Consider the following 24,374-nt stretch of genomic DNA (forward strand, 5'->3'; position numbering starts at 1 on the left):
TTTGTGTGTATTTTTTCGGAGGAAGAACGTAGAAATTTAGGGAGCTCCGTGTAGTATTATATAATTAGATATCAACATTTTGATGCAATATTCGATTCTCATTAACTAAGATATGGTAAATGAATGTTCGAAACACATATCATACGCATCGGAATGTTAGTATGCGGTTCACTACGCGTGAAGAATGTCGCACAGTTGAAATGATGGTCTGGTCTCTACTTGATTAATGCCAGCCCGAGGGCGAGAGTATTGAGCTTTCAGATCGTTGAGTAAAGTTGATTGTATTATCGAATTCCTCGTCAAAATATTTGCTTTTCGATCCGAATATATTTTTAACCAGTAAGAAGAAAAGACCGAAAAGTGTGCGAAAGTTAATATAAGGCGCAGTTTCGGAAAGGAAACCATTGACCACTATAGTATACTGTACCCAACTCCTTATCCTCGACCTAATTTGTAGAATGTAAAATTCTCTTGAGCCTGAGCTTGGGGGTGATTTGCTCTCCGCTTTTGAAGCGCTGGCCAGCGAGGAATGACTTACGTTTAGGGACGAAAGAGTCGTTTCAAGGATAAAGGCACTAGAGGCAGCCTGGGAATGGTTGCTGAGCAATGTACGGCACACTGACGGCACACTCGGCTTACTCGGTGGCATTGTCGACAAATCAGTTGCACGGCATGTCCAAGAATCTCCAGGATTCAAGTTAAGCCACGTTGACTTGCTAATTAATCTAGGTGGTGAGCTTGGTGAACTTCGCCATTACTGAGCAGAATGACCTCTCGACGACTCCGCGTCTAGGGTGCAGTGACGTTAGTCGGAAATCACTCCTTGAACGAGCCACCAACCTAGCTGTGCAAAGTACAAGGTACATGAGATGCCTCGTGTCGAGCTATTCTAGGGCTGGAGGTTGGGCGTCTTCGGACACGTTGTCCAGTTTCTTCCTATCCACCGTGTTCCAATGCCCAAATTCTCCCTGAATCTCCCTGGGTTCATGCGTTTTGGTCGTTCCAAGGCACCAGCGGATTCAAGCAATGCAATTGGCGTCTCTCCGACTTCTCGTTCCACCTCGCCAATTGGTACATCGAAGCAAGGCAAGACGATTTCTCCACTGGTAACCTGATGTGATACTCATCGTTAACTAGCTCAAATCATTTCCGTTCCTGCTGTTCAAATCATTTCCGTTCCTGCTGCTCAAATCATTTCCGACGATTCTGCTGGTCAAACCATGCTCCGCTCACCACCAGTCGGCGCACTCAGTGTCGCTCAGTCAAGAGACGTGTCTGTTGAAGGCGACATGAATCATGGTGGGAAACATAGCCATTGCATACTTTCATGTCATATCAACATTTGACTCCTTTTCTGTTAGTTCACTATAGTTATGCAAACACTGTCATTAACAGCTCGAATAAGTGTAAGAGTTATTGGATTTATTGCCACTTGCTTCTACTGACGCTGCGTAGTCATGGCAGAGCTCCTGGAGAAAACAATACCCGGGGCGGGCTTCGATTCTTCTGCTCGTGATCCACCTCCACGCTGTCATCCCGGAACCCGCTTGGCCATTTTGGCGCGCTGCCTAGAGTTCATCGTCAATGCAGCCGGCAAGAAGAAGGTGCGCTGGGTCGTTGGTGCCGCTGGAGTTGGAAAGTCGGCCATCATGCAGAATGTCACCGAATCCCCTCTTCCTTCCGTGTCCAAACGTGCCTCAATTTTCTTTTCTATCAATGGTCGCAACGATGGAATTAAATCCATTATAACGCTTGCCTATCAGCTCGCCGCCAAGTGTGAGCCTTATCGTCAATTCATCGAGCACGAGATTACTCGTGAACCTTCCCTTCTTCAATCGTCAGTGTCAGTGCAATTCGAAAAGTTTATTACCGAACCCATCATACACTGTTCCCTACTGGATCCTGTTGGTCGCGTCTTGATCATCATTGATGGCCTTGATGAATGTGATAAATCGCATACTCAACGAGAACTTCTCCGCCTCATCTGTGACTCCTGTTCCACGCATCCGTCCTCGCCCATCGTATGGATCATTGCCAGTCGCCCGGAGCCTCACATCACATCCTTCTTTGCTCAACGCCATGTAAAGGCGGTCTTTGAAAAAGAGAAAATTCTGGTAGACTCCAACGATGCCCGCAACGACGTGGAAAAATTTCTTCGTAGTGAATTGGCGAGGATCCAAACTGAGTTTACTCTCAATTCCCGGTGGCCCCCAGAGCAGGACTTATGGAAACTGGTCAATGCTTCGAGTGGGCTATTTGTGTTTGCCGATACAGTCATCAAATACATTGACGATCCCGTGTATGGAAATCCAACTTCACAGCTCAATGACGTGTTAAAGGCCATCGATGCTCACCCACTGCGTAATGTCACCCAAGAGAAACACCCGATGGCACGTCTTGATGCGTTGTATGCGCAGATCCTATCCAAGGTTCCGGCAGAAATCATGGTAAACACACGAAAAATTTTGTTGGCATTGATACGGCGTTCAGGGAAAGTCAATTTTCTCGTGCTTTGTAATTGGTTGGGTATGACGAGCGATGATGCCTATGCTGCCCTTCGTCATCTTCTCTCTGTTTTAGATGTCCCTGGACGCGACGAAGCTCATAAGACAGTGATCCGCTGCTTTCACAAATCATTCATCGACTACATATCTGACCCCACACGATCCGGTTTTTCCTCCAACATCGAACACGAAGCTTACCAACTGGAGGTTGACTGTACTTTCAGGATTTTCAAGGAGGCCCCTGATGGCATTAGTTTGAATGCTTCGGATTATAACTATACCATTCATGATTTCAGCATGTCGGAGATAGGAGAACTAGCGCGTGGCCCTGGCACTGGGGCCGATATTTCACTTACATGGCCTGTTGATGAAGGAAACGACTGGACTGACAACAGAACGAAGTTGGTTATGTATAAGCTGGCCATCTTGAATGTGGTAGAGGGGATCAGAGATGGGAAAACGGCGTTCTGTACCTCAGCCTGCATTCGCCTTGTAACAAGTCGATGGCGTCGCTATAATTCGAGTCATTTCCCATTCTGGGAATTACAGTGGTTAGCCTTTGCGAGTTTCTTCTTTTATTCTTTGTACGATTGCGATGCTGAACTACACATTAGGAGTCATCTCAACGTCATGAGTTCATGAAACATGGTATACTCAAGCAGATACCCTTCAAAGGGTTTCGTTTGCCCTCCGGCAATGACAGGGCAATCAAGATGCAATTTCGCCGGCCCGTTGTATCACGACCACATCTACCTGATCCGTGGACCCCAAAGTGCAAAGTGAGTTCAATATTTGTGTTTGCAAAAAAGTGACAACTCAGTGTACTGTGTTGTGCAGCATGAACGGGCAGGCAAGTGGAAAAAAGGCATGGATGAGGACTGGACAACCGAACTTGTGACTGTAGCTAGAGGTTCCAGTTCCCCGTGTACGTCTTGCATTGGACGGCTCCAGGAACAACTAGTAGATTGGGAAAAGCGATCGCCGGATCACCTTTTAACGATTCTCTTTACTTCAACTAAAAATTGTTTTATAGAGTTTCAATTCATCGATCCAGGTGATGGCGTATCGGAGTGGACATACTGGTTCCTGTATCATATTTCGGAGAAGGATCGTAGGCAATTAGAGAACCCCACTATTTCTGTTACGAGATCTAGCCTTAGATTCGTATTCTAGTTTTACAATAAGGTGCTTGGAGATGGAATGCCACTTACTTATGGTCCGTTGTACGAGATGTTGAACCCTTTGTGTTACGGGTTTATCTTCGGATTCTAATGCCAAAATATTGGATCTGTGCACCAGTGGAGCGGTCCTTACTCGACGTAGAACACCTGGCCCGAGAGCCCTTAAACTAAGTTACAGCCTGACTTTAAGTTAGGCTGTAACGTATCAAATTTCAAATGTCGCCGGAAATCACCGTGACCGTTAATGCGCATAATGACTCGGCATGGCTGTGAAAAGTAGAATTCAAGTGAAGGTCTGCCACCAACACGAGTAAAACGAAGGGCGGCAGCAGAGCGTGATCTTTGTGAGCTGCGTCACGAGTCACGAAGGTAACGCCCTCTTACCTTCGGACTCCTACGACGGACAGCAGCTCAACAGCCTGCCGCCTCTTTTTTCGAAGAATAAACACGTTTACTCTTATTCACGAGCAACACTCCTTTCATTAAGAGAGCTCACCTCACAACCAGCGTGACCCCAAGCAGACATGGACCCCCCCAACTATGCAGAAGGTCAATTCGAGCAACTCAGGCTCAATCTCGCACAGGCGATGGGCCTCACGGAGCAAGAAGCAGTTGCCCAGCTCACAACACTGTGGAGACAGCGCAATCCCCCCGCACAACAAAACGGCCCGCCTGCTGCCCCACCTCAGCCTCCCAACAACCTGCCTGCGCCAGCAGCGCCCCCTAATCTGGCGGTCCCCGCAGAAAGAAAGAAAGGTGTCCCAGAGATTCAAGAAAACATATACCAGTCCACCTCCCGAATCCCTGATCCTTCCGACCACGCGCTCTGAAGGCTACGAAACTACGAATATGTTGAATTGTGGTACTTCACTCCTAAGGGCTGTGAAGTAGCTGCCTCGCACGCCGTCACCTTGGAAGCCGATACCTTCACCATCACCAAGGCTGACTCCAACCTCACGCTCCTCCCGTCCCGCACATCTGCTGTTCCGAAAGGACACATCATCCAGGACCAACATCTGTCGTTCTCCGACATGTCGATCGCCAAAAATAATCTCATCCCCCACATGACAAAATGTCACTGGCCGCCCCAGCTCGTCCAGAAGTTCATGGATTTCTTCATCAACCTAGAGACACACCCAATCCGCAGTCAACCACAAGGAGAGCAAGCCCTTTTGATTTATCAAGCTGAGGCTCGTCGAGACTGGTATAGGGATTTCGCAGCCAGCAAAGATAACAAAACTTTCGACATAGCAGGCATAGTCGAAAGCCGCTTGAGACAGATAGCCGACGATATCAGAATATCTACTTATAACCAACTGATCGCGGTATGTCCATTTAATTATCACCACATGCCGTTTGCTCACCTATTTCTCCTTCGCCTCTATTGACTCGCGAATTCCTTCCTCCTTTTCTTACCTTCCCATCCCTCCCCGGCCCCCCTCCCCTTTCCCCTTGCCCTGGTGCTCTGATGCGTGCCTCACCCCGGCTCGCCCCTCCCCTTGGGGTTGAATCACATAACCACTTAATATGACCCCACCTGCTGCCCCCCCCCCTTTTGCCATGGCCCCCGTTCTTTTGGCACGGCCCCTGTTCTTTTGCCACGGCCCCCGTTCTTTTGCCACGGCCCCCGCCTCCCCGGGACGGGACTTTGTTCCACAGGACATGACTCGGGCAGCAGACCCCAGCTCGTCATCCAGCCTGCACCGCAGCAGGCACTCGATTCGACGCTACCGCTCCCCCTCCCACTCCCCCCCTCGCGAGCGCTCCAGGCGCCAGCGCAGCCCCTCTCCTCACTCCCCTGACAACAACGACAGAAAGGCTCGAAAGAGGAAGTCCTTTCGGACCTCCTCGGCCTCTCCCCACCGAAAACCTGCCCCACTCTCTGTCTGCCCCACCTGCCTCGGCCGCAATCCTCACGCTGTCGCGCATTGCAAAGCCACCCGCCGCTGGGATGGGCTCGATTCGAACAGATGCACCAGAACCGACAAAGGGCACCTCAAGGACCCAGACGGCATCATCCTGTGCACAGATTGGCAAAAGCCGCGCAGCTGCAGCGACACCTCAGTTGGCCACGCACCCAAGCACCAATGCTCAGGCTGTGGCAATCGGGATCACGGAGCTCAAAGCTGCCCTCGAGCTCAGAAAGCTTAAGCCCCACATGCCTTATCATGCCTCCGAATGGGAGATTTTACTCGAAGCAGCCGGCTTCACATCGAGATACCCCGAACTTTTAGAGATGTTCCATAACAGTTTCCAAGCTGGAGTACCAGCAATTACTACAACTCACAATCCTACTAATGCCTCGTCTGTGCACGAGTATCTTAATGAATTTGTTAATGTGATTAATGCAGAATTTAATAAAGGCAGATATATTGGCCCCGCCTCCAAAGAACAATTAATAAATATCTTAGGCCCCTTTCAGTCCTCCCCGATCAGCATCATCCCTAAAGCAAACAAGCCAGGGAAATTCAGATTAGTTCAAAACTTCTCGCACCCACACTTGTCAATCGGAACGATCTCATCAATTAACAGCGCCATCATCTCAGATTTATACCCATGCACCTGGGGCACGTTCAATACCATCGCGCTTCTAATCGATAGGCTGCCACTAGGATCAGAAGGTGCCATACGCGATGTAAAAGAAGCCTACCGAACCATCCCTTTCCATCCATCACAATGGCCTGGCATGGTTGTAAAGCTGCACGGCGAGAACTCTTTCGCTATCGACACCCAAAACGCCTTTGGCCTAGCATCAGGAGGAGGAGTTTATGGAAGAGTCGCCGATGCAGGCGTTGACATAATGAGAGCTCAAGGAATAGGACCCATCTCAAAATGGGTTGATGATCATTTATTCCTGCGCATCCCGCGCGTTCACCTAGCTAAATACAACTCCTTGAGATCACATTGGGCAACTATCATCCAAAGCGAAAGGAGGCCAGAAACACATCAGAGGTCGTCTCTGGTTCAGAGGCGAATCCCTTGACAATGGCAAGTACGAAGAATATGATGAGGACAAAGCCCTCCCAATCACGGACCTTGCATCCACCTCTCCCCGCTCCCCCCATGACAAACTTTTCTCTTATGCTTTTCAAGATATCGACGCTATCTCGAAGCGCCTCGGTATCCCATGGGAGACAGAAAAAGACTCACCCTTTGCCGTCTCCTTCACTTTCATAGGTCTTACCTGGAACATAGAAAAGCGTACAGTTTCCCTCCCCAAAGCAAAACGTGAAAAGTATTGCGCAGCCATTATAGCCTGGCAAGGCGCCAGCACACACATTCTCAAAGAAGCAGAGAAGCTGCATGGCAAACTCCTCCACGCCTCTTTGGTGCTCTCTCAGGGCCGGCCTTATCTCATCAACATCGAAGCCTTCCTAGGTTTCTTCAAAGACACGCCGTTAAAGCCCCGCACACCCCCCAAACACCTTATCACTGACCTGCTTTGGTGGGAAACAGCATTGTCCCACTCACATGTCGAACGACCCATCCAAACCTCTCCCACCGTCACCGACCCGCACGCCTTCTCAGACGCAAGCTCTGAGGTGGGCATCGGCATCATCATTGGTAACAGGTGGCGTGCCTGGAGACTGGTCCCAGGTTGGAACGTCTCGGGATCAGGAAGAGACATCGGCTGGGCAGAGGCCGTGGGTTTCTACTTCCTGGCTGCAGCAATTACAGTTCAAAGGCCAGGAGGAGGTCACTTCAGACTCTTTGGCGACAACATGGGCGTTGTCGAAGGCTGGTGGAGAGGCCGCAGTCGAAACCGCCCCACAAATAACATTTTCAAGCTGGTCAACATCCTCAGCCAAGACACGAACACATCTTTCTACACCCGATACGTCCCTACAGCACTCAACCCAGCCGACGCCCCTTCCCGAGGCTCCTACCCTCCCCGCTCCGCGCTCCTCCCTCCTTTACCCATCCCAAGTCACCTTTCTGACTTCATCCTCGACTTCGACCATCCCCAACTTCCGGTCGAGCAGCAGTTGGCTCACCAAGGAAAGCTCCCTCTCCCAAAACCTAAGCCTCCCAAGGACATTTCCCACTCCCGCGCCGAGCCCACCCAAGATCTCGAGGCACAAGAGTTCACAGCTCTCTCCTCCGGCTGGTAACAGCAACACGAGATTCAACGCCCCGTTGAACCTCCCCTCCTCATCCAACACGCCTACACCAGCTCCTTACAAGCCCGATTTAACGCCCCTCCCCTCTTCACTCAGGCCCCATGTCCTTGCCAAGGAACGGATAATAAAGTGGTTACCGGCCTCAGGAGAGACCACCACAGACCGGGTAGGCGATCGTGAAAGAGTCCGTCAAGTCCTCAAGGCAGGATGGGACGAGTCGACTCTGAACACCTATGGCTCAGGTCTACTCGTCTTCCATGTTTTCTGCGACGCGAAACAGATCCCTGAGTCTGATAGAACACCCTCCCCACCCGACCTCCTATCTTCTTTCACGGCAGCCCTAGCTGGGACATACTCCGCAACAGCAATCTCGAATTACCTCGCAGGACTCCGAGCATGGCACATACTGAACAGGCTAGAGTGGTGCCCAAACGAAGCCGAGATAAATGTTTTGCTCAGAGCAGCTGTCAAAACAGCGCCGAGCACGGCAAAGAGGCCCAAGCGAATACCATTCACCATCGATTCCATATCCAAGATACACGCACATCTAAACTTAGACAACCCACTCCACCGAGCAACATTTGCTTGTCTCACCACCGCCTTCTATGCCACAGCACGCTTGGGAGAGTTCACAGTTCCCAATCTCTCCTCCTTCGACCCCACATTACACCCTTCACGCTCTTGCCTCGAAACGGTCACAGACAGGAACGGGATACAAACCACCATCCTTCATCTACCCAGGACCAAGACATCCAAGTCAGGTGAAGACGTGTACTGGACCTCACACGAGGGTATTTCGAACCCCACAGCAGCACTAGACGCCCACCTCCGTATCAACAACCCCCCCACAACTGCTCACATCTTTGCCTATCCCCAAGGCAAGGAGTTCAGACCACTAACTCGGAGAAATTTCCTTTCGGTCGTCAATGCGGCGGCCAAAGAAGCAGGTTTCGGCCCCCTCCAGGGTCATGGCATTCGCATCGGATCAACCCTTCAATATCTCCTGGCAGGCTTATCTTTCGAAGCCATGAGGACCAAGGGGCGATGGGCCAGCGATGCCTTTTACATTTATGTCACGCGCCACGCCGAGGTAATTGGCCAGCACACTCACCTGAGCGCCTTCCATCACCCCCTCAACACCCGTCCATCCATCTCCCGGGCCCGAACCTCTTAAAATCAAAATTTCATACACAGGCAGCACGGCGCCCTGTCAGTCCCTCCTAACCGGTAAGGGGTATCGAGACTCTGCTCCATGCGTCAGAACTAACACGTCGGGTAGCAGCCGAGCCTCGATCGCACCGCTTCGGCGGACAGGGAAGCCTTTTTATTAGGGCTTTCGCCCACCATCTCTACTCACTACTTGGCATACTTCGTTCATCTATCATCACTCCATACTTCTCTCATTACATTCCCTCTTGCTCAAATATATATCTTCGTGTTCAGGCGCACTTGGCAAAGAGTGAAGGTCTGCCACCAACACGAGTAAAACGAAGGGCGGCAGCAGAGCGTGATCTTTGTGAGCTGCGTCACGAGTCACGAAGGTAACGCCCTCTTACCTTCGGACTCCTACGACGGACAGCAGCTCAACAGCCTGCCGCCTCTTTTTTCGCCCACCCAGCCACACCCTTTTTCCATTCCGACAACATACTTTCGTCCGTTTAGTCTTGCGGTACCCGCGACGATTCTCCGGCACCGCAAATGGTGGACCCGCCCGCCCTTCGCAGCCGAGCCTCGATCGCACCGCTTCGGCGGACAGGGAAGCCTTTTTATTAGGGCTTTCGCCCACCATCTCTACTCACTACTTGGCATACTTCGTTCATCTATCATCACTCCATACTTCTCTCATTACATTCCCTCTTGCTCAAATATATATCTTCGTGTTCAGGCGCACTTGGCAAAGATCGTGATGTGCCTCGTGTCGAGCTATTCGTCAAATGGGCTGGACGATGGTTGGGTGTCCTTTGGCACGTTGCCTTCGTTCTCCTCCACTGTGTTCCAATGCCCAAACCCTCGCTGGATCTCTCTCGTTTCTTCCGTTTTGGACGTCCACGTCCACGTTCACAAGAACCACCCCAAAGCGTGCACTCTAGTATTCAAAACACACATGAATCGAAGAACGTATCAGTCGATGGCAACATGAATCATAGTGAGAAAAACGTCCATTGCATACTCACATGTTATATGAATACTGACTACATTTGCCAGTCAATTATAATTACACAAACACGGTCGTTAACCAGAACTCGAATAAGTGTACGAGTTATTTCCATTGTCACTTACTTTTACTTTTATTGATGCTGCCTAGTCATGGTAGAGCTCCTGGAGAAAACCATACCTGGGGCGGCCTTCGATTCTTCTGCTCGTGATCCACCTCCACGCTGTCATCCCGGAACCCGCTTGGCCATTTTAGCACGATGCCTAGACTTCATCGCCGATGCGAGTGATGAGAAGAAGGTGCGCTGGGTCGTTGGTGCAGCTGGAGTAGGAAAATCGGCCATCATGCAGAACGTCGCCGAATCCCCTCTTCCTTCTGTATGCGTACGGGCTTCAATCTTTTTTTCTATCAACGGACGCAGCGATGGCACCAAAGCCATTAATACCCTTGCCTTTCAGCTCGCCGCCAAGTGTGAGCCTTATCGTCAATTCATTGAGCACGAGATTACCCGCGACCCATCCCTTCCTCAAGCGTCAGTGTCCGTGCAGTTCAAGAAATTTGTTACTGAACCTTTCGTCCATCACCCCCGACTTAATTCTCTTGGTCGTGTCTTGATTATCGTTGATGGTATTGATGAATGTGAAAAGTCGCACACCCAGCGAGAGCTTCTCCAGCTCATCTCTGATCTCTGCTCCACATATCCGACCTCGCCCGTCCTATGGATTATTGCCAGTCGCCCGGAGCCTCATATCACGTCCTTCTTTGCTCAAGACACTGTGAAAGCAGTCTACGAGAGGGAGGAAATTTTGGTAGACTCCGACGAAGCCCGCAGTGATGTCGAAAAGTTTCTTCGCGATGAATTGATAAAGATTCAAAAAGAATTTTCTCTCAATCCCCAGTCGCAGTGGCCACAAGAACATGAATTATGGAAACTGGCTAATGCTGCGGGTGGGCTATTCGTATACGCCGATACGGTCATGAGATATGTTGGCGACCGTACATCTGGAAATCCGACTTCACAGCTCAATGATGTGCTCAAGGTCATTGACGCTCATCCTCTGCCCAATATCTCTCAAGAGGAGCATCCCATGGCTCGACTTGATGTGCTGTATGCGCAAATCCTCTCCAAAATTCCGGAAAGAGTCATGGTAAATGCGCGGAAAATCCTGTTGGCACTGGTTTGGGATTCAAGAGGGGAAGAGTGTTTTCGGAAAGGAAATTTTCTCCTACTTTGCAATTGGTTGGATATGACGTGCGACGACGCTTATGCCGCCATTCGTCTTCTTTCTTCTGTTTTGGATGCTCCCGAGCGGGAGAAAGCTCATAGGTTACAGCTCCGGTCTTATCATAAATCATTCATTGACTACTTATCCGACTCCAACCGATCTCGGTTTTCCTCCACTATCGAGGCTCGCCAACTCGAGATCGAACTTACCTTCAAAGTCCTCAAGCAGACTCCTGACGGCATTGATTTTGGTGATTTGTTTATGGATTATGCCATTCGCGGTTCCAAGTCTTTCAAAATAGGAACTCTAATGTGTAGCTCTGGCGCTGAAGGAAATATTTCGCTCAGTTGGCCCCCCGGTGGAGAAACGGACTGGGATGACAATAAAGTGAGGCTACATATGTACAAATCGGCCATATCAAATGTTGTAGAGGGGTTCAGACACGGAGAATTAGCCTTCCATACCGAGTTCTGCATTCGCCTCATAACAACTCGATGGGATTCCTATATTTTGGATCGTTTCCCATTCCGGGAGTTGCAAAATGTGGTATTTGTGAGTTTTACTTTTATTCTGTATATGGTTGTGATGTTGAGACTTTACGTTAGGCGGGATCCCGGCACCATGAGTTCGTGCAACATGGCATACTCAAGGAGGTATCCATCAGGATGATCGATTTTACCCACATCATACCATGGTATACCAGATTACGTGTCTGTCGTCCCACCGCAACAATGGAAAATCTATCCGATCCGTGGAACCCAGGTTGTAAGGTGAGCGAAATATTTATGGCTGCAACAAACTATACAAATCAGCGCTATTCAGCATAGTCGAGTAGGCGATTGGGGAGAAGGCAAGGATGACGATTGGAACACCGACTTCAGGACCGGAGGTGTCTTTGACAGCTGTGATTTCTGCCTTCAACGGTTGGAACGACAGCTAGATGATTGTAAAACTCGATTTCAGGACCTCCTTGCCACGTTTCTCTTCACGTCTACTGACAAATCTTTTGTGGAATTTCGGTTCATTGATCCAGATGATGGTGTGTCGGAGTGGACGTACCGGCTTGTGTATTATATTCTAGAAGAGGAACGTAGAAGATTAGGGAGCGCCGTGTAGTAGTATATGATTTGATATCACCATTGTGGCAAAGTGTTGCGTGCTTGAACTATCTACCAATTGTTCGGTTACTTTAAACTCAGAGCCTGGAAGCGAGAGTCATAATCTTACAAGTCAATCATAGGATTTGTGGCTCAATTTCGTCCCTGGTGCTGTTGGTGGATTGAGTGGTATTCGTGACAACGCCTAACACTCCAGTCTCCAAATCCGTGAATTCTACTGTAGTGTTTAACAATGCTCACGAATCTAGAAGTTGACCCTGCTCTACCGGATCAAATCCCGTTCGGCAACACTTATAACGGGGCCGCAGCTGGCCGCTATTGGGTTCTACCCTTTCCAACTGGGGCTGTAATGCGCGACGTGCTCCGTGTCCGGAGCTATTCTTTAGTTGGACGATGTTCAACAAATGATTCAGGAACTCATGGGCGTCTTGATGCTGTGGACGCTTGAAATGGGCGTTCTCTGACACGTTGCATTCTGTCATCTTATCCACAGTGATCAGATGCACAAAGGCTCGCTGCATATCCCTCGATTCTTGCAATTTCGACGTTTACGTTCACCAAAGTCAAACTCCAGCAATGGAGTCAACATCTCTTCATCCTCTCATCCCTCCCCGGAACTTGGTAGATCGCAGCAAGGTATCAGTGTTTCAATTGGTTCTCTGATCCAATGCTTATCGTCGATCAGCTCAAGGCAGTTCCGCTGTCTCTGTTCAAACTGTACCGAATGATTCCGCTGGCCAACTAACGCACGACTCGCAAGCAATCACCTCGTTAGTTAAACCCCAAATTCTCGACCCACAAAGTTCGGTTGCTACGCCGCCTATAAATCCCGCGCCTCCTTCCCAAACCACGGACTCTGATCCATTTCAGCATCAAGTTCAATTATTGGATGTAGCACAGCCGTCACCTGCGACTCATTCACAATCTCAACCACCGATCGTGAGATTCCTCGAATTAACCTACCAGTGAAAGCCGCTGAAACGTTCATAGCCATTTCCACTTCATCAACCGCAGGATGGAAATTCAGGCACGCTCAATTTTACTTGGAACGCTCATGAATCAAGGAACGTATCTGTTCAAGGGGACGGGAATTACGGTGAGAAACATTTCTATTACATACCAGGCTTCACTTCAGATTAACGTTGACTACTTTCTCCCAGTCCATTATAATGTCAATAGCTCGAACAGATGTAAGAGCCAATTACCTTACGTCTCACCTTATTGACGCAGCCTAGTCATGGCAGAGCTCCTAGAGAAAACCATACCTGGGGCAGCCTTCGATTCTTCCACTCGTGATCCACCTCCGCGATGCCATCCTGGAACCCGCTTGGCCGTCTTAGCTCGATGCCTAGAGTTTATTGCCAATGCAATTGGCACGAAAAAGATGCGCTGGGTAGTTGGTAAAGCTGGAGTCGGAAAGTCGGCCATCATGCAGAGCGTCGCCGATTCATCTTTTTCCTCCGAGGCCCCTGGTGCTTCAATCTTCTTTTCTATAAACGGTCGCAATGATGGAGCTAAAGCCGTTATAACATTTGCTTATCAGCTCGCTGCCAGCTGCGAGCCTTATCGCACACTCATCGAGTATGAGATTACTCGTAAACCATCCCTTCTTCAATCGTCACTGGCCGTGCAGTTTAAGAAGTTTGTTATCGAACCTTTCACCCACCAGTCCCTACTCGACCCTGTTCGTCGCGTCTTGATCATCATCGATGGTCTTGATGAATGTGACAAGTCGCACACCCAGCGCGAGCTTCTCCAGCTCATTTCCAACTACTGCTCCACATATCCATCCTCGCCCATTGTATGGCTCATTGCGAGTCGCCCGGAACCTCACATCACATCCTTCTTTGCCCAAGACACTGTGAAAGCAGTCTACGAGAAGGAGGAAATTTTGGTGGACTCCGATGAAGCTCGTGAGGATGTTGAAAAATACCTTCGTGACGAGTTGACAAGGATTCAGTATGAATTTTCTCTCAATCCCCAGTTGCAGTGGCCTCTAGAGCAGGATTTATGGATACTAGCTAATGCTTCGGGTGGGCTGTTTGTGTACGCCGATACAGTTATCAAATACGTTGGCGACCGTACGTTTGGAAACCCGACATCACAGCTTAATGATGTACTCAAGGTCATTGATGCTCACCCACTACCCAATGTCTCTCGAGACGAGCACCCAATGGCACGACTTGATGTGTTGTATGCTCAGATCCTCTCCAAGGTTCCGGGCAGAATCATGGTAAACACACGAAGAATCTTGTTGGGATTGATTTTGAATCCGGGAAAGGAGTTTCGGCGTCCTGATGACCCGGATTACAACTTCCTCGTGTTTTGTAATTGGTTGGGTATGACGTGCGACGACGCTTATGCTGCTATTCGTCATCTACTGTCTGTTTTGGATGCCCCTCCACGCAACGAGGCTGATCGGAGGATGCTCGGGTCTTTTCATAAATCATTCATCGACTACATATCTGACTTTACCCGGTCTGGGTTTTCCTACGATATCGAACACGAAGCTTACCAACTCGGTGTTGAATGTACATTAAGAATCCTCGGGCCGATTCCTGGTGGCATTGATGTTGGTGATACAAATTTGTTCATTCGCGGTCCCGTTTCTTCACAGGTAGGATTTTTAACGCCCGGCTCGGGCACTGGGGCCAATATTTGGCTTAGCTGGCCTTTTGGTGAGGAAACCAACTGGCCTAACCACATGATGAGGTTGGAATTGTATAAATTGGCCGTCGCAACTGCTGTAGAGGGGATCAGAAAAGGAGAGCCGGCCTTCTGTACTGAATTCTGCATCCGCCTCGTAACATCTCAGTTTGATTGTTATATTATGCATCATTTTCCATATCGGGAGCTGCAAAATGTGGTGTTTGCAAGTTTTCTCTTCTATTCTTATGCTGTCGAGATGCTAAAACTGTGATTAGGAGAGATCTAGACGCCATGAGTTCATAAAGCATGGCATATTGAACCAGCTACCCGTCAAACTGTTCCATTTTAACGATATCGCGCACCAGACGCCGGCCCGATTGCAGTTCCGTCGTCCCACTGCAAGTGCAACAAACCCCTCTGATCCATGGAACCCATCTTGCGAAGTAAGTCCTATACTTATGTCCGCTACAATTTTAATAAATCGATGCTGTGCAGCATTATCGAGAAGGCAGCTGGGGCGAAGGCAAGCATGAGGACTGGGCAACCGAATTCCATATGGAAAGCTTGCCTCTCCTTTCTGCCTGCGATTTCTGCCGTAAACGATTGGAACAGCATTTTGATACTTTGAAAAGCCGATCTCCGGACCACGTCGTCTCGATTTTGTTCACTTCAACTTCCGGTTCTTTTGCAGAATTTCAATTCATTGATCCAGACGATGGCGTGTCGGAGTGGACATACTGGTTTGAGTATTATATTAAGGAGGATTGTAGAAATTTATAAAGCTCCGTGTAATGTATGACCTGATATCACCATCGTTCTGCAGTATCAGATTCTCACCAGCTAGCATGCGTTAAATGAATGTTTGAAGCAGGTTTCATATATTTCAAGGCGCGTTGCACGCATGAAATATCTGTCAATCAAAGAATGACTCTAGGAAAGCGAGGGAGTGAGCTTACAAGTCGGTCGAGAAAGTGCTTTGCGTTCAATTTCGACTCTGATGCACATCACTTCAACGTCGGCATTATAAAGACTTAGCTTTACAACGATTGAGAGAGCTTGGCAGCAATCTAGGAGACAGTTTTAAACAATCGGCGACAAACCTAGACTAGAATTAGCATAGACCATTGACAGTATGATTGCGGGGCCTTCTATAATCTGTGGAGATGTACGTTATAATTAGCTGCCCCCAGAGATTGACACCAAGTGATCTTGAGGACTGTGATGCTAGAATCGTACTGACAACGCCAAATCTTCCATATTATATTTCTTCTGGCAAGAGGCGACTCAACTTTTGCGACCTAACTCGACGATGGGGCGACCGCAGCTTTGTCAAGCCTGTGAAGTAGCGTAGCAAATAAGTTTAGCTATAAAAACTATAAAAACTTCTAGGAAGCGCGCCGGCGATTTAATAGATGGAAAGTCTAGTAGTTACTTCTTCGGCTAAGAAGTTCATTACATCGAGGTCAAAGCCTGCGCACCCTCCATCCCGGATCTAAGTCCACTAACAACTTCCAATCTTGCCTTCCTTTTCTGTTCCACGACACCAGACAAAGCTTGATCCCACCATCTATCACTCTCTGGTATATCTCTCCATCCACCAGACAAAAACGTCCTTAACGTTTTCGGACTCCCGCCAAAGGGAAGTGATAGCAAAGCTTTAACTTTTGCCCAGTGAGGGGGAGGATGCGTTATAGAATATGATGGAAGTGATGAACTAAATTCGGATGGAGGTGCACTGAAACCATGGGTTGCGAGAACTAGTGATGGAGGAACAGTGATTCGACCGATTTTGAAACAGACTTCTGAGACGGCAATGGTATGGAGTGTGGCACCATCCGGTTCTTTACTGGAGGCAAGACTCGCTGCTGCCGCTTTGAGTGCGGCGGACGTCTCTTGAGTGGAAGCATTGACGGGCGTTGAAGAGAATGGTGTGTTCATGGCATCCAGTGGCGTCGCAATGGCTGGCATAATGGTATTGCTGATTGGCTCGCCAGGAGTCTTGGTCTGCTTCGCTCGCGAATCTACATCTTTCTTCGATTTTTTGCTTTTCGGTTTACTGACGAATCTGTGAACAATAAAGAGCTGACACATATTCAATTTAGGGCGGAATTTATGCAGTATGATTCGCACCCATTTCTGATTCCAGGCAGCCACCGTTGTCCTTACTTCGTATTGGGCTAGCATGGGTATCTCGCGAAGGTACGTGAAATGGGTACCTGAACACCATCAGTGACTCAAGCCTTGAAACGAACCAGATGGGACATACCTCCAAGAGCTACCCTTCCTCCATAGCCGAAGAATCTCGGGAACATCGCAAGAGCCGTTTCGAACCGAGCATTGTCAAGTGTCTAACGCGAATCTTAGCGACAGGTTCAATACGCGTTGTCATGCGCGTACTTTGGCATAGCTAGAATTACTCAAATGGCCATTGTAATCGCATTCATCAATGGCTACAAAGCCATTTGCGGGTAAGTATCGCTACAAAAGTATTAACAGGTGACTTACTCGCTCTCATCTTGCACACGGTAACCATTTCAAGAGGATCTTCACCAATCGGTGTTAAATTTTCATCCAACCACCTATCAACACGCTTATCCTGAGCTTCCTTGGACAAAAGCATAGTTCTCCACTTCAAAAGTTGGAGTCTAGCCTGAATCAGCAGGACAGGTTTGAAAACGCGGACTAGGGGTCGGAAGTATGTCTGGCATCAGTCCAGGCGAGGATGGCGAGAAAAGTAACTCACAATGCCACATTAACGGCCATGACCTGAAATTGATGAGGAATAATAGAATAGCAAGCCACTTGGTAATCGCTGGCACGGTTCGGATGACGGCTCGCAGGTTCCGTAAAATGAGCTCGTTCACAGCTAAAATACTAGGTCGCGAGGTTATTATTTGTGTTGACATTGCAGATTTCAATGAGAATAATTTAGAGAATTATGCCTCTAGCAGGGGGTAATAGTAGCAGGGAGAGAATTCGTATGCGGATATTTGGGCCCGCGGGATGCCATCAAAAACAATAAACTTAATCTTATCAGATAAACCATAACAGTGCATAACACGGCGGACAAAACAACTGTCAATTGATTGGCCGGGGTTTGCTGTCAATTGATTTGTCAGTTGATTAGTTGTCACTCGAGTGTCACGCTAAATTGCTTGCGTGTCACGCTCTGGTTCGAGATGTACTGCGCATCATGATGCATATGTGAACATGACTACATTACTATGTAGACGAAACTTAGGGGGTAACACCGTAACAACATCTGTCACATGTGACAATAGCTGAATTTGCAATTGACAGATCAGTTGACAGTTAACCCTAACCTATCAATTGACAGTTGTTTTGTCCGCCGTGTAAACGTTTAAACGTTTAAACATCTTTCCTTATAATTGGTCATTGTCAGTGAGTAGTTTGACGGTGTTCGCTGCCTTCGTTCCGTCAATTGGTAATTCTTCACAAACTCCTGTCTCACCATGCCTGGCGGCAGGTCCTGTGCCCGTGTTTTCTCACTTTTCTGGCCTTCAGGAACACCACGTTTCATTGAAGATCCCATACAGACTATTTATAAGTAATGTCAACCGTCAACCCCATTCGAAAGGCCTAAAGAACACTCATCCAAACCGTATACTCAGTTTTTATCATCAAACACGATCGCGAGATATTGATATCAGCGCAAATACCGTTACCCGCTTGTATCAGGAGTATAGTGAACATGTAAGACTAGCTTTTACCACAGAGAAACTTAAGACTCCCACATAGTAAAGTTCGACAGCCCCCTGTGTGAATCCAAATTTAATTTATAATCTAAATCTTCTATCATCGATTTTCCTTTGACATATCCGGTGACGCTTCAACTCATCCAATCTTGTTTAATCATGTCCGCAGCACGCTCTCCAATCGCATATATCCCTGCCAGCAGATGGCCAGAGATGAGAAAAGGCTTCCGATGGAATTATCAGTCATACTCGAATGGGAGAGAATGTACTCAGACTCACCATTACAGACGCATCAACAATTCTCAGTCCTCGTATTCCCTTCACTTTCAAGTCCGGATCCACAACTCCGTAGTCTGCTCCTTTAGGTGACATCATCGCCGTACAACCTGGGTGCCAAGTAGTTGTGAAATTACCGCTGATGAAAGCGTCAAGTTCATCGTCTGAATCAGCGCCTGCTGATGGCGGTGTTTCGGATGTTATGTACCCTTCCCATGACTTAGCAGCAAAAAACTTGCGGACGTTTCTTACTGCGTCACGCGCGATTGCAATGTCTCCCGGAGTTGCAAAGAATGCTGGATCGATGAGAGGAGAGTCAAATGGGTCAGAGGAGTTGATCGTAAGCGTCCCACCTGGGTATGGATTATTGAGCATCTAATCTCATCGACGAAGATAATGATTTACGCACGAGAGGTTGGACTGACTATAGAAATTGCTGCTATAACCTGAGGCGTAGCTGTAGGTCTTCTGTTCAGGGATAGTACCAGTTCCCAATGACCAGTGTTAGGTCCCGGGCTGGGATCATCGAATGGCAGATTTGTTGGGAGTCGACCATATATGATATTGGCGGACGGGATATTCGCCAACGGACCTGTTCTTGAACTATTCCACTCTTCAAACGCCTCTGCAAGGAGTGTTGAGTTAGCGAAAATGCTTGTAATTGATGTATAGTCAGCTACAAGAGCAATTAAAACGACTAGTAAGAACTCACTTCGGTTCAGTAGTATTGGCTTCAAAGACCATCAGAAGGAAGGGATGGTCTGTTAGATTCTTCCCGAGACTCGGCAAATTGACACGAGGTTTGATTCCGACTGACTCTAGCTCCTGAGCATCTCCAATTCCGGAATGGAAAAGTATATGCGGTGAGCCAATCGAGCCCGCTGAAAGTATAACTTCTTTAGTAGCTCGGAAGAGACGCGGCCTGCCGTCTAATCAAAAGTTACTAAGTCAGCCGAACGATGCACATTCAGGCGAATATTTGCGACCAACCATTACCAACCACTTCAACTTTATCGAACTCTGGACCATCAGAGCTTGAAGTTTTAGACCGTTGAATTCGGGTTGTTCTAGTATTTAGTAGAACGTGGAGGTTTTTCCGCCCAAGTATCTGGCGTGTTAGATATGCCGTAGCTGAACTGCTCCTCTCTCCACCACCATTCGTGCCTTGCACCCACGCTATACAAAAAAACTAAGTTAGTTCAATGCACAATCATATGATTGCTCGAAACACATACCGGTACCAAGGAGTGTCCCGTTATTCATATCAAGATTAAATTGAAAATTACCTCCAAGTTCATCTGCAGCAGCGAAAACATTACTCTCAAATGGATTCTGAACTTCGTTGACTAGAGAGACACGCGTCATCCCGTCATAACCATGAATGGTCGGGTCATATTCCCCGGTTATATTCCGGCCATCTGTGGGTGGCATGAAACGCTCATTCTGCTCGGCAATCAAGTATACGTCCCGAGCTAGGGGAAAGGTCCAACACATACCTTTATAAAATAAGGGAACATTTGGTCCCATGACCAGCCCGGATCACCTGTAACACGCGCCCATCTGTCATAATCATCCGTAGTTCCACGTGTAAAGACCATCAAATCTGTCGACGAAGCAGCGCATTCAGCTTCAAAGCAAATACAAAACGGTCAGATACCCACCGGTGCTACTAGTACCGCCAAGCATGAATCCACGGGAATACGACACTGTCCGACCGTTAGCAAACTTTTGAGGCGTTGTCGTGAAATTCCAATCATAGGGAGTATGCTGTATATCAAAGGCCAAAAGCGGAACTTGAGAATTTAGGACGCCTTCGTTGCTAGTCAGGTATCAGTTGAGGACTAAGTAACTTGAGATCGGGGCATCACCTAGGGCCTGCTTCAATAACTAAGACTTGGAAATTTTCCACTTCAGAAAGTCGGCTAGCCACGACGGCCCCCGCCGTTCCTCCTGAAGAGCAAGCAAAAACGTCAGATAATGACCGTGATGAGGGGGAAGTGAATTTCAGGGTTGTACTAACCTCCTACAACCACAAAATCAAATCGATCTTGTTTCAGGTCACTGAGCTGCTGATACACAGCGCATAATCCAGAAGTGACGAAAATAGATAATATCAGCAAACCAGTAAACGTGGGCATGATTGGAATGTTGGTTCTGTTAATATGGGGACTCTCCAGCATCTTATATACCGGACAAATACCGTTCTGCCAACTTGAAGCCGCTAAGGTTTTTTGTCTTTTGGAAGGTAATAATCATGGGTTTCCGACTCGGAGTCGGGTGGCGTTGATTCCTGTGAACGTCTTCATGTCCTAAGAATGGCAATCTTCTGTAGATACGATTGAAAAGAAGGTATTGATTTTCAGCAGGCGTCAGAGGAGTACGTTCAAAATAACTCGCCGTCTTCTCCCACACTATCTCAACCTGAATCTCGGGCACCTATTATCAGCCTATTATTGACCGATTCATTCGCGATGGCGTTCGGTAATCCAAAGTACCCGCGGCAGATTGTTTCGGTGAATAATTACGCGATGCAAAAGTCCCAGATCTCCTTGCTGATGAATCACCCTTTGGTCACTTCAAGCTCATTAATTCCCGTCATGTAGGAAAATATATCATTTTAGAAGACCATTTTACATTACCAGACAATCCAGGACAATCACTTGTTTTTGCAGTCGCACGCTCCTAGTGAATGGTAAAATATCTCCAGTCGTCCAGCTGCAGTTAATAAATGGATCATAGTTCCGTTAAAACCCTAATCTTCTCCTGGCAGTCTGACGAAATAGGAGGAACTTCCGCGGATTTCGCCACGGTGAAGTAATGTAGATTTCCGAACAAGGTTAGGCGTTCTTTGTGCAGTTGTCATCAGAAGTATCTTTAAGAATAAAGGATACGTCATACGGGGAACAAGTCGTTCATACCCTCTAAAGTCCGGCTCATACGGTCTTTAACTTCTTTGATATAGGAGACGGTTATCATCTTTGTCAAGTTGGCCACTTTTTCAGATTCACAGCCGAGATTGGGAAAAATGGGGTGAGGATGGAGAGAGAACCCAGATTTGACGCGAGCTTGTGCCCGGACTTCAAGCTAATCCCGAGCCGAGCCGAGCCGGCAAAGCAAGGCATTCCCACGAAGCTTCGGCTTGTGATAAAGTCCCTGTGGCTCTCTGTTTGAGCAGAATTTGAATAAATGGTGCTGATTGCAGCTGGCGCAGTCGGTCGCGTCTATAAAAAGGAGGGTCCTAAAACTGCAGAGCGACATCAACGAGTACGAAAGTGCCGGAAATGCTGACGATGCCGACACTCATTACAAGGTTGTCCGTGCCGATCTGATATGTGATTGGAGCTCCGACTTGCCGAGGGCAATAGGAAAGCCTGTTTGACCACGCGGGCTTTCAGCCTCTCCTCCCTCTCCAAACCGCTGTTCGAAGGTAAAGAAGATTGTTGGGAAATTATCCTCATAAATCCCCAGTCACGATTGTTACTGGCGGCGGAAATAAATGACGTTGTTGAATAGATGACTGCGGTACTTTTAGGAGAACGTGAATAAAGCGATTTGTTCTGTAACAAGCCCGGCCCAAGTACCCCTATAGATAAAGCCCGGCTCATTTGTTTCCGAAGCCCAAGCCCTACGAAGCCGAGCGAGCCCGCATTATACTACTCATGGGACAGTAAATGATATCAGGAATAGACCCCGAAGAGCGCCCTTCGGATTGTCTCTATCATGATTTTCCCATGATTCGCGGACTTAATCATACTTACTTTAAAATACTTCTTTGCTGCAGAGTCAAAATTCGTTGACCCAGATACGCACTTGTCCAAGGCATGGTTGCACGAAGGAATGAATTTCGCAAGGGCCACATGATGCACATGAAATCGATTGAGTCTTGCCGTGAATCGGTACAATAAGATGTGTATCAAAAAGAAGAAGCAAGGCCTTGCGCAGGTTTCTGGGAAGTACGGTCAGCTTTTTTCACAGGGTTGCGGCGAGAGTGTCGAGCTCGCTGATTGGCTGGGGGTCTGATAAGAATCCGAGCTCTACATGAGAGTACATGAGAAGATGCCAGGTCTTGGGATTTGACAAAAATATTTTTTAGTTTATTAGGAAACTTCAAGGCCGAAAAGAAGTGGATTCTTTTGTGGCGAATTGATACGGTGGTGATGCATGTGTACAGCCAACAACCACGGACATGATTAATGCCGTGTTCATCGATTCATGTGTCATCTTTGTGGTTCTTCATTGAATGAAGAACCTCATTCGCAAATTTATCATACTTGTCTGGGGTTTGTGCGGAAATTTTGTATCGCTTTCTTTAGATGATGGTATTTCTTCCCACTGGCATGTATCACTGGCAAATGCGAACAGGCAGAACAATCTTGCGAGGGGCGAAAGACGACAAACATGTTTTGGAACATGATTCAAAGACCAAGTAGTAAGAGGGTACGCCACTTGCCAATAGATACTAGGTATTAACATCCTCTATTAACTATGAAAGGTATTACTCGTGGCTTTGCCGCCCACCCTAACACCCAGCTGTATGAGATCAAAGAAGAGGTTGAGAAGCCTCTGTATTAGACAGTCTCGTTGTTGGAATAATACCAATTCGCAGGTCCCGACTATCACTCCATACTGCCCTTGTCATACATATGATTACATGTAATAAATTTGGAGCATCACAATTACTATACGAATGCTGATGATACGGGCTTTTTCGGGTTCAGGCGATCCACTGATTCCACGCCACAGTTGATGCATGATGAATTACCGTTCTCTTCTCTCTTCAAGGGCTTCAAGAAACGTTTGAGTTTAGGCTCGTATAATCAGAACATACAGAAGATGGTCTGGCTTATCGAATCTGGGGTGTTCGAGTAACCTTATTCAATTCGAATCACTCCTTCCGCCGTTTTCCCTGGCGAAACATGAATGATGAATAGCTTAATATGATTCTTCTAGGAGAATGGAATTCTGTCAATTCCCTGGGGCCTTGGAAGCAGGAGCATAAAACTTCCGACGCGGAGATCCGTGTTGAAGTGTTCAGACCGATTTCCTGTCTCCGACGAACAGTATATTTTGAGTATCACTCTATACCGCTATTGTCATATCATTTATATAAAAAATGCATGAAGAACTAGTGAGTCACCGAAATGGCGGCAGGTTTGATGCAATAATGTTATGAAGGTTAATTAGCCGACATAAATCACGCAGAAGAACATGATTAATGGCAATTCATGAACTTTTCGGACTTAGTTGAAATATGACTATCTACCTTTTCATAGCGGCGAACAAAATCTGATCAGAACAAGTTTACTTGCACCAGGCACCAGCGCGATACCGGGATCTGCACGTTTCTGGTACCCGGATCCACGCCACTTCTCGGGACAAACGTGGAGGAAACGGGGATCGGACTTACAAGAAGTAGACAAGTTCCATG

The 24,374-nt window shown here is 47.9% G+C and overlaps 10 protein-coding genes across 10 annotated transcripts; 6 read left to right on the plus strand and 4 right to left on the minus strand.

The window, feature by feature from the left end:
- Positions 1-835: 835 nt before the first annotated feature.
- Positions 836-3,146, plus strand: AGABI2DRAFT_209160 (hypothetical protein; the record flags this gene model as incomplete). Its single annotated transcript, XM_006464050.1, has 4 exons — positions 836-1,086; positions 1,138-1,299; positions 1,362-1,406; positions 1,456-3,146. Exons 1-4 carry the CDS (start codon positions 954-956, stop codon positions 3,144-3,146), a joined length of 2,031 nt encoding a protein of 676 aa, XP_006464113.1. The 5' UTR covers positions 836-953.
- A 1,063-nt stretch (positions 3,147-4,209) lies between these two features.
- On the plus strand, positions 4,210-4,515 carry AGABI2DRAFT_145239 (hypothetical protein; the record flags this gene model as incomplete). Its single annotated transcript, XM_006464051.1, has 1 exon — positions 4,210-4,515. One exon carries the CDS (start codon positions 4,210-4,212, stop codon positions 4,513-4,515), a length of 306 nt encoding a protein of 101 aa, XP_006464114.1.
- An 18-nt stretch (positions 4,516-4,533) lies between these two features.
- On the plus strand, positions 4,534-5,073 carry AGABI2DRAFT_75048 (hypothetical protein; the record flags this gene model as incomplete). The annotated part of the gene is made up of 1 exon (XM_006464052.1): positions 4,534-5,073. A coding segment is annotated over one exon (540 nt), but the record flags the coding sequence as incomplete, so codon positions are not given.
- A 4,229-nt stretch (positions 5,074-9,302) lies between these two features.
- Positions 9,303-9,707, minus strand: AGABI2DRAFT_194692 (hypothetical protein). Its single transcript, XM_006464053.1, has one exon. The coding sequence runs from the start codon at positions 9,593-9,595 to the stop codon at positions 9,359-9,361; it is 237 nt and encodes a 78-aa protein (XP_006464116.1). The 5' UTR covers positions 9,596-9,707; the 3' UTR covers positions 9,303-9,358.
- On the plus strand, positions 9,693-10,027 carry AGABI2DRAFT_194693 (hypothetical protein). Its single transcript, XM_006464054.1, has 2 exons — positions 9,693-9,952; positions 10,012-10,027. Exon 1 carries the CDS (start codon positions 9,713-9,715, stop codon positions 9,944-9,946), a length of 234 nt encoding a protein of 77 aa, XP_006464117.1. The 5' UTR covers positions 9,693-9,712; the 3' UTR covers positions 9,947-9,952; positions 10,012-10,027.
- Positions 10,028-10,113: 86 nt separating this feature from the next.
- Positions 10,114-11,138, plus strand: AGABI2DRAFT_209161 (hypothetical protein; the record flags this gene model as incomplete). Its single annotated transcript, XM_006464055.1, has 1 exon — positions 10,114-11,138. A coding segment is annotated over one exon (1,023 nt), but the record flags the coding sequence as incomplete, so codon positions are not given.
- Positions 11,139-13,542: 2,404 nt separating this feature from the next.
- On the plus strand, positions 13,543-14,526 carry AGABI2DRAFT_74614 (hypothetical protein; the record flags this gene model as incomplete). The annotated part of the gene is made up of 1 exon (XM_006464056.1): positions 13,543-14,526. A coding segment is annotated over one exon (984 nt), but the record flags the coding sequence as incomplete, so codon positions are not given.
- A 339-nt stretch (positions 14,527-14,865) lies between these two features.
- AGABI2DRAFT_138289 (hypothetical protein) lies at positions 14,866-15,622 on the minus strand. Its single transcript, XM_006464057.1, has 3 exons — positions 15,450-15,622; positions 15,230-15,397; positions 14,866-15,177 (listed from the first exon to the last, which is right to left on the minus strand). The coding sequence occupies exons 1-2, from the start codon at positions 15,483-15,485 to the stop codon at positions 15,278-15,280; spliced, it is 156 nt and encodes a 51-aa protein (XP_006464120.1). The 5' UTR covers positions 15,486-15,622; the 3' UTR covers positions 14,866-15,177; positions 15,230-15,277.
- Positions 15,623-16,406: 784 nt separating this feature from the next.
- On the minus strand, positions 16,407-17,860 carry AGABI2DRAFT_75013 (hypothetical protein; the record flags this gene model as incomplete). Its single annotated transcript, XM_006464058.1, has 6 exons — positions 16,407-17,036; positions 17,085-17,170; positions 17,221-17,302; positions 17,352-17,432; positions 17,485-17,636; positions 17,698-17,860. The coding sequence occupies 6 exons, from the start codon at positions 17,858-17,860 to the stop codon at positions 16,407-16,409; spliced, it is 1,194 nt and encodes a 397-aa protein (XP_006464121.1).
- Positions 17,861-18,804: 944 nt separating this feature from the next.
- On the minus strand, positions 18,805-21,084 carry AGABI2DRAFT_209169 (hypothetical protein; the record flags this gene model as incomplete). The annotated part of the gene is made up of 10 exons (XM_006464059.1): positions 18,805-18,894; positions 18,950-19,299; positions 19,356-19,600; positions 19,659-19,868; positions 19,933-20,122; positions 20,182-20,389; positions 20,443-20,549; positions 20,608-20,765; positions 20,815-20,896; positions 20,967-21,084. 10 exons carry the CDS (start codon positions 21,082-21,084, stop codon positions 18,805-18,807), a joined length of 1,758 nt encoding a protein of 585 aa, XP_006464122.1.
- Between the last annotated feature and the right edge of the window lie 3,290 nt (positions 21,085-24,374).

Source organism: Agaricus bisporus, assembly GCF_000300575.1.
Source record: "Agaricus bisporus var. bisporus H97 unplaced genomic scaffold AGABI2scaffold_9, whole genome shotgun sequence".
Lineage (NCBI taxonomy): Eukaryota > Fungi > Basidiomycota > Agaricomycetes > Agaricales > Agaricaceae > Agaricus > Agaricus bisporus.

Excerpts from the sequence above, each read along its gene's own strand:
- AGABI2DRAFT_194692 (XM_006464053.1), bottom strand. The coding sequence starts at position 9,595 with ATGGTGGGCGAAAGCCCTAATAAAAAGGCTTCCCTGTCCGCCGAAGCG.
- AGABI2DRAFT_194693 (XM_006464054.1), top strand. The coding sequence starts at position 9,713 with ATGTGCCTCGTGTCGAGCTATTCGTCAAATGGGCTGGACGATGGTTGG.
- AGABI2DRAFT_138289 (XM_006464057.1), bottom strand. The coding sequence starts at position 15,485 with ATGCTTGCCTTCGCCCCAGCTGCCTTCTCGATAATG. Across the intron at positions 15,398-15,449 it reads CAGCTGCCTTCTCGATAATG|TTCGCAAGATGGGTTCCATG; the intron begins CTGCACAGCATC and ends TATAGGACTTAC.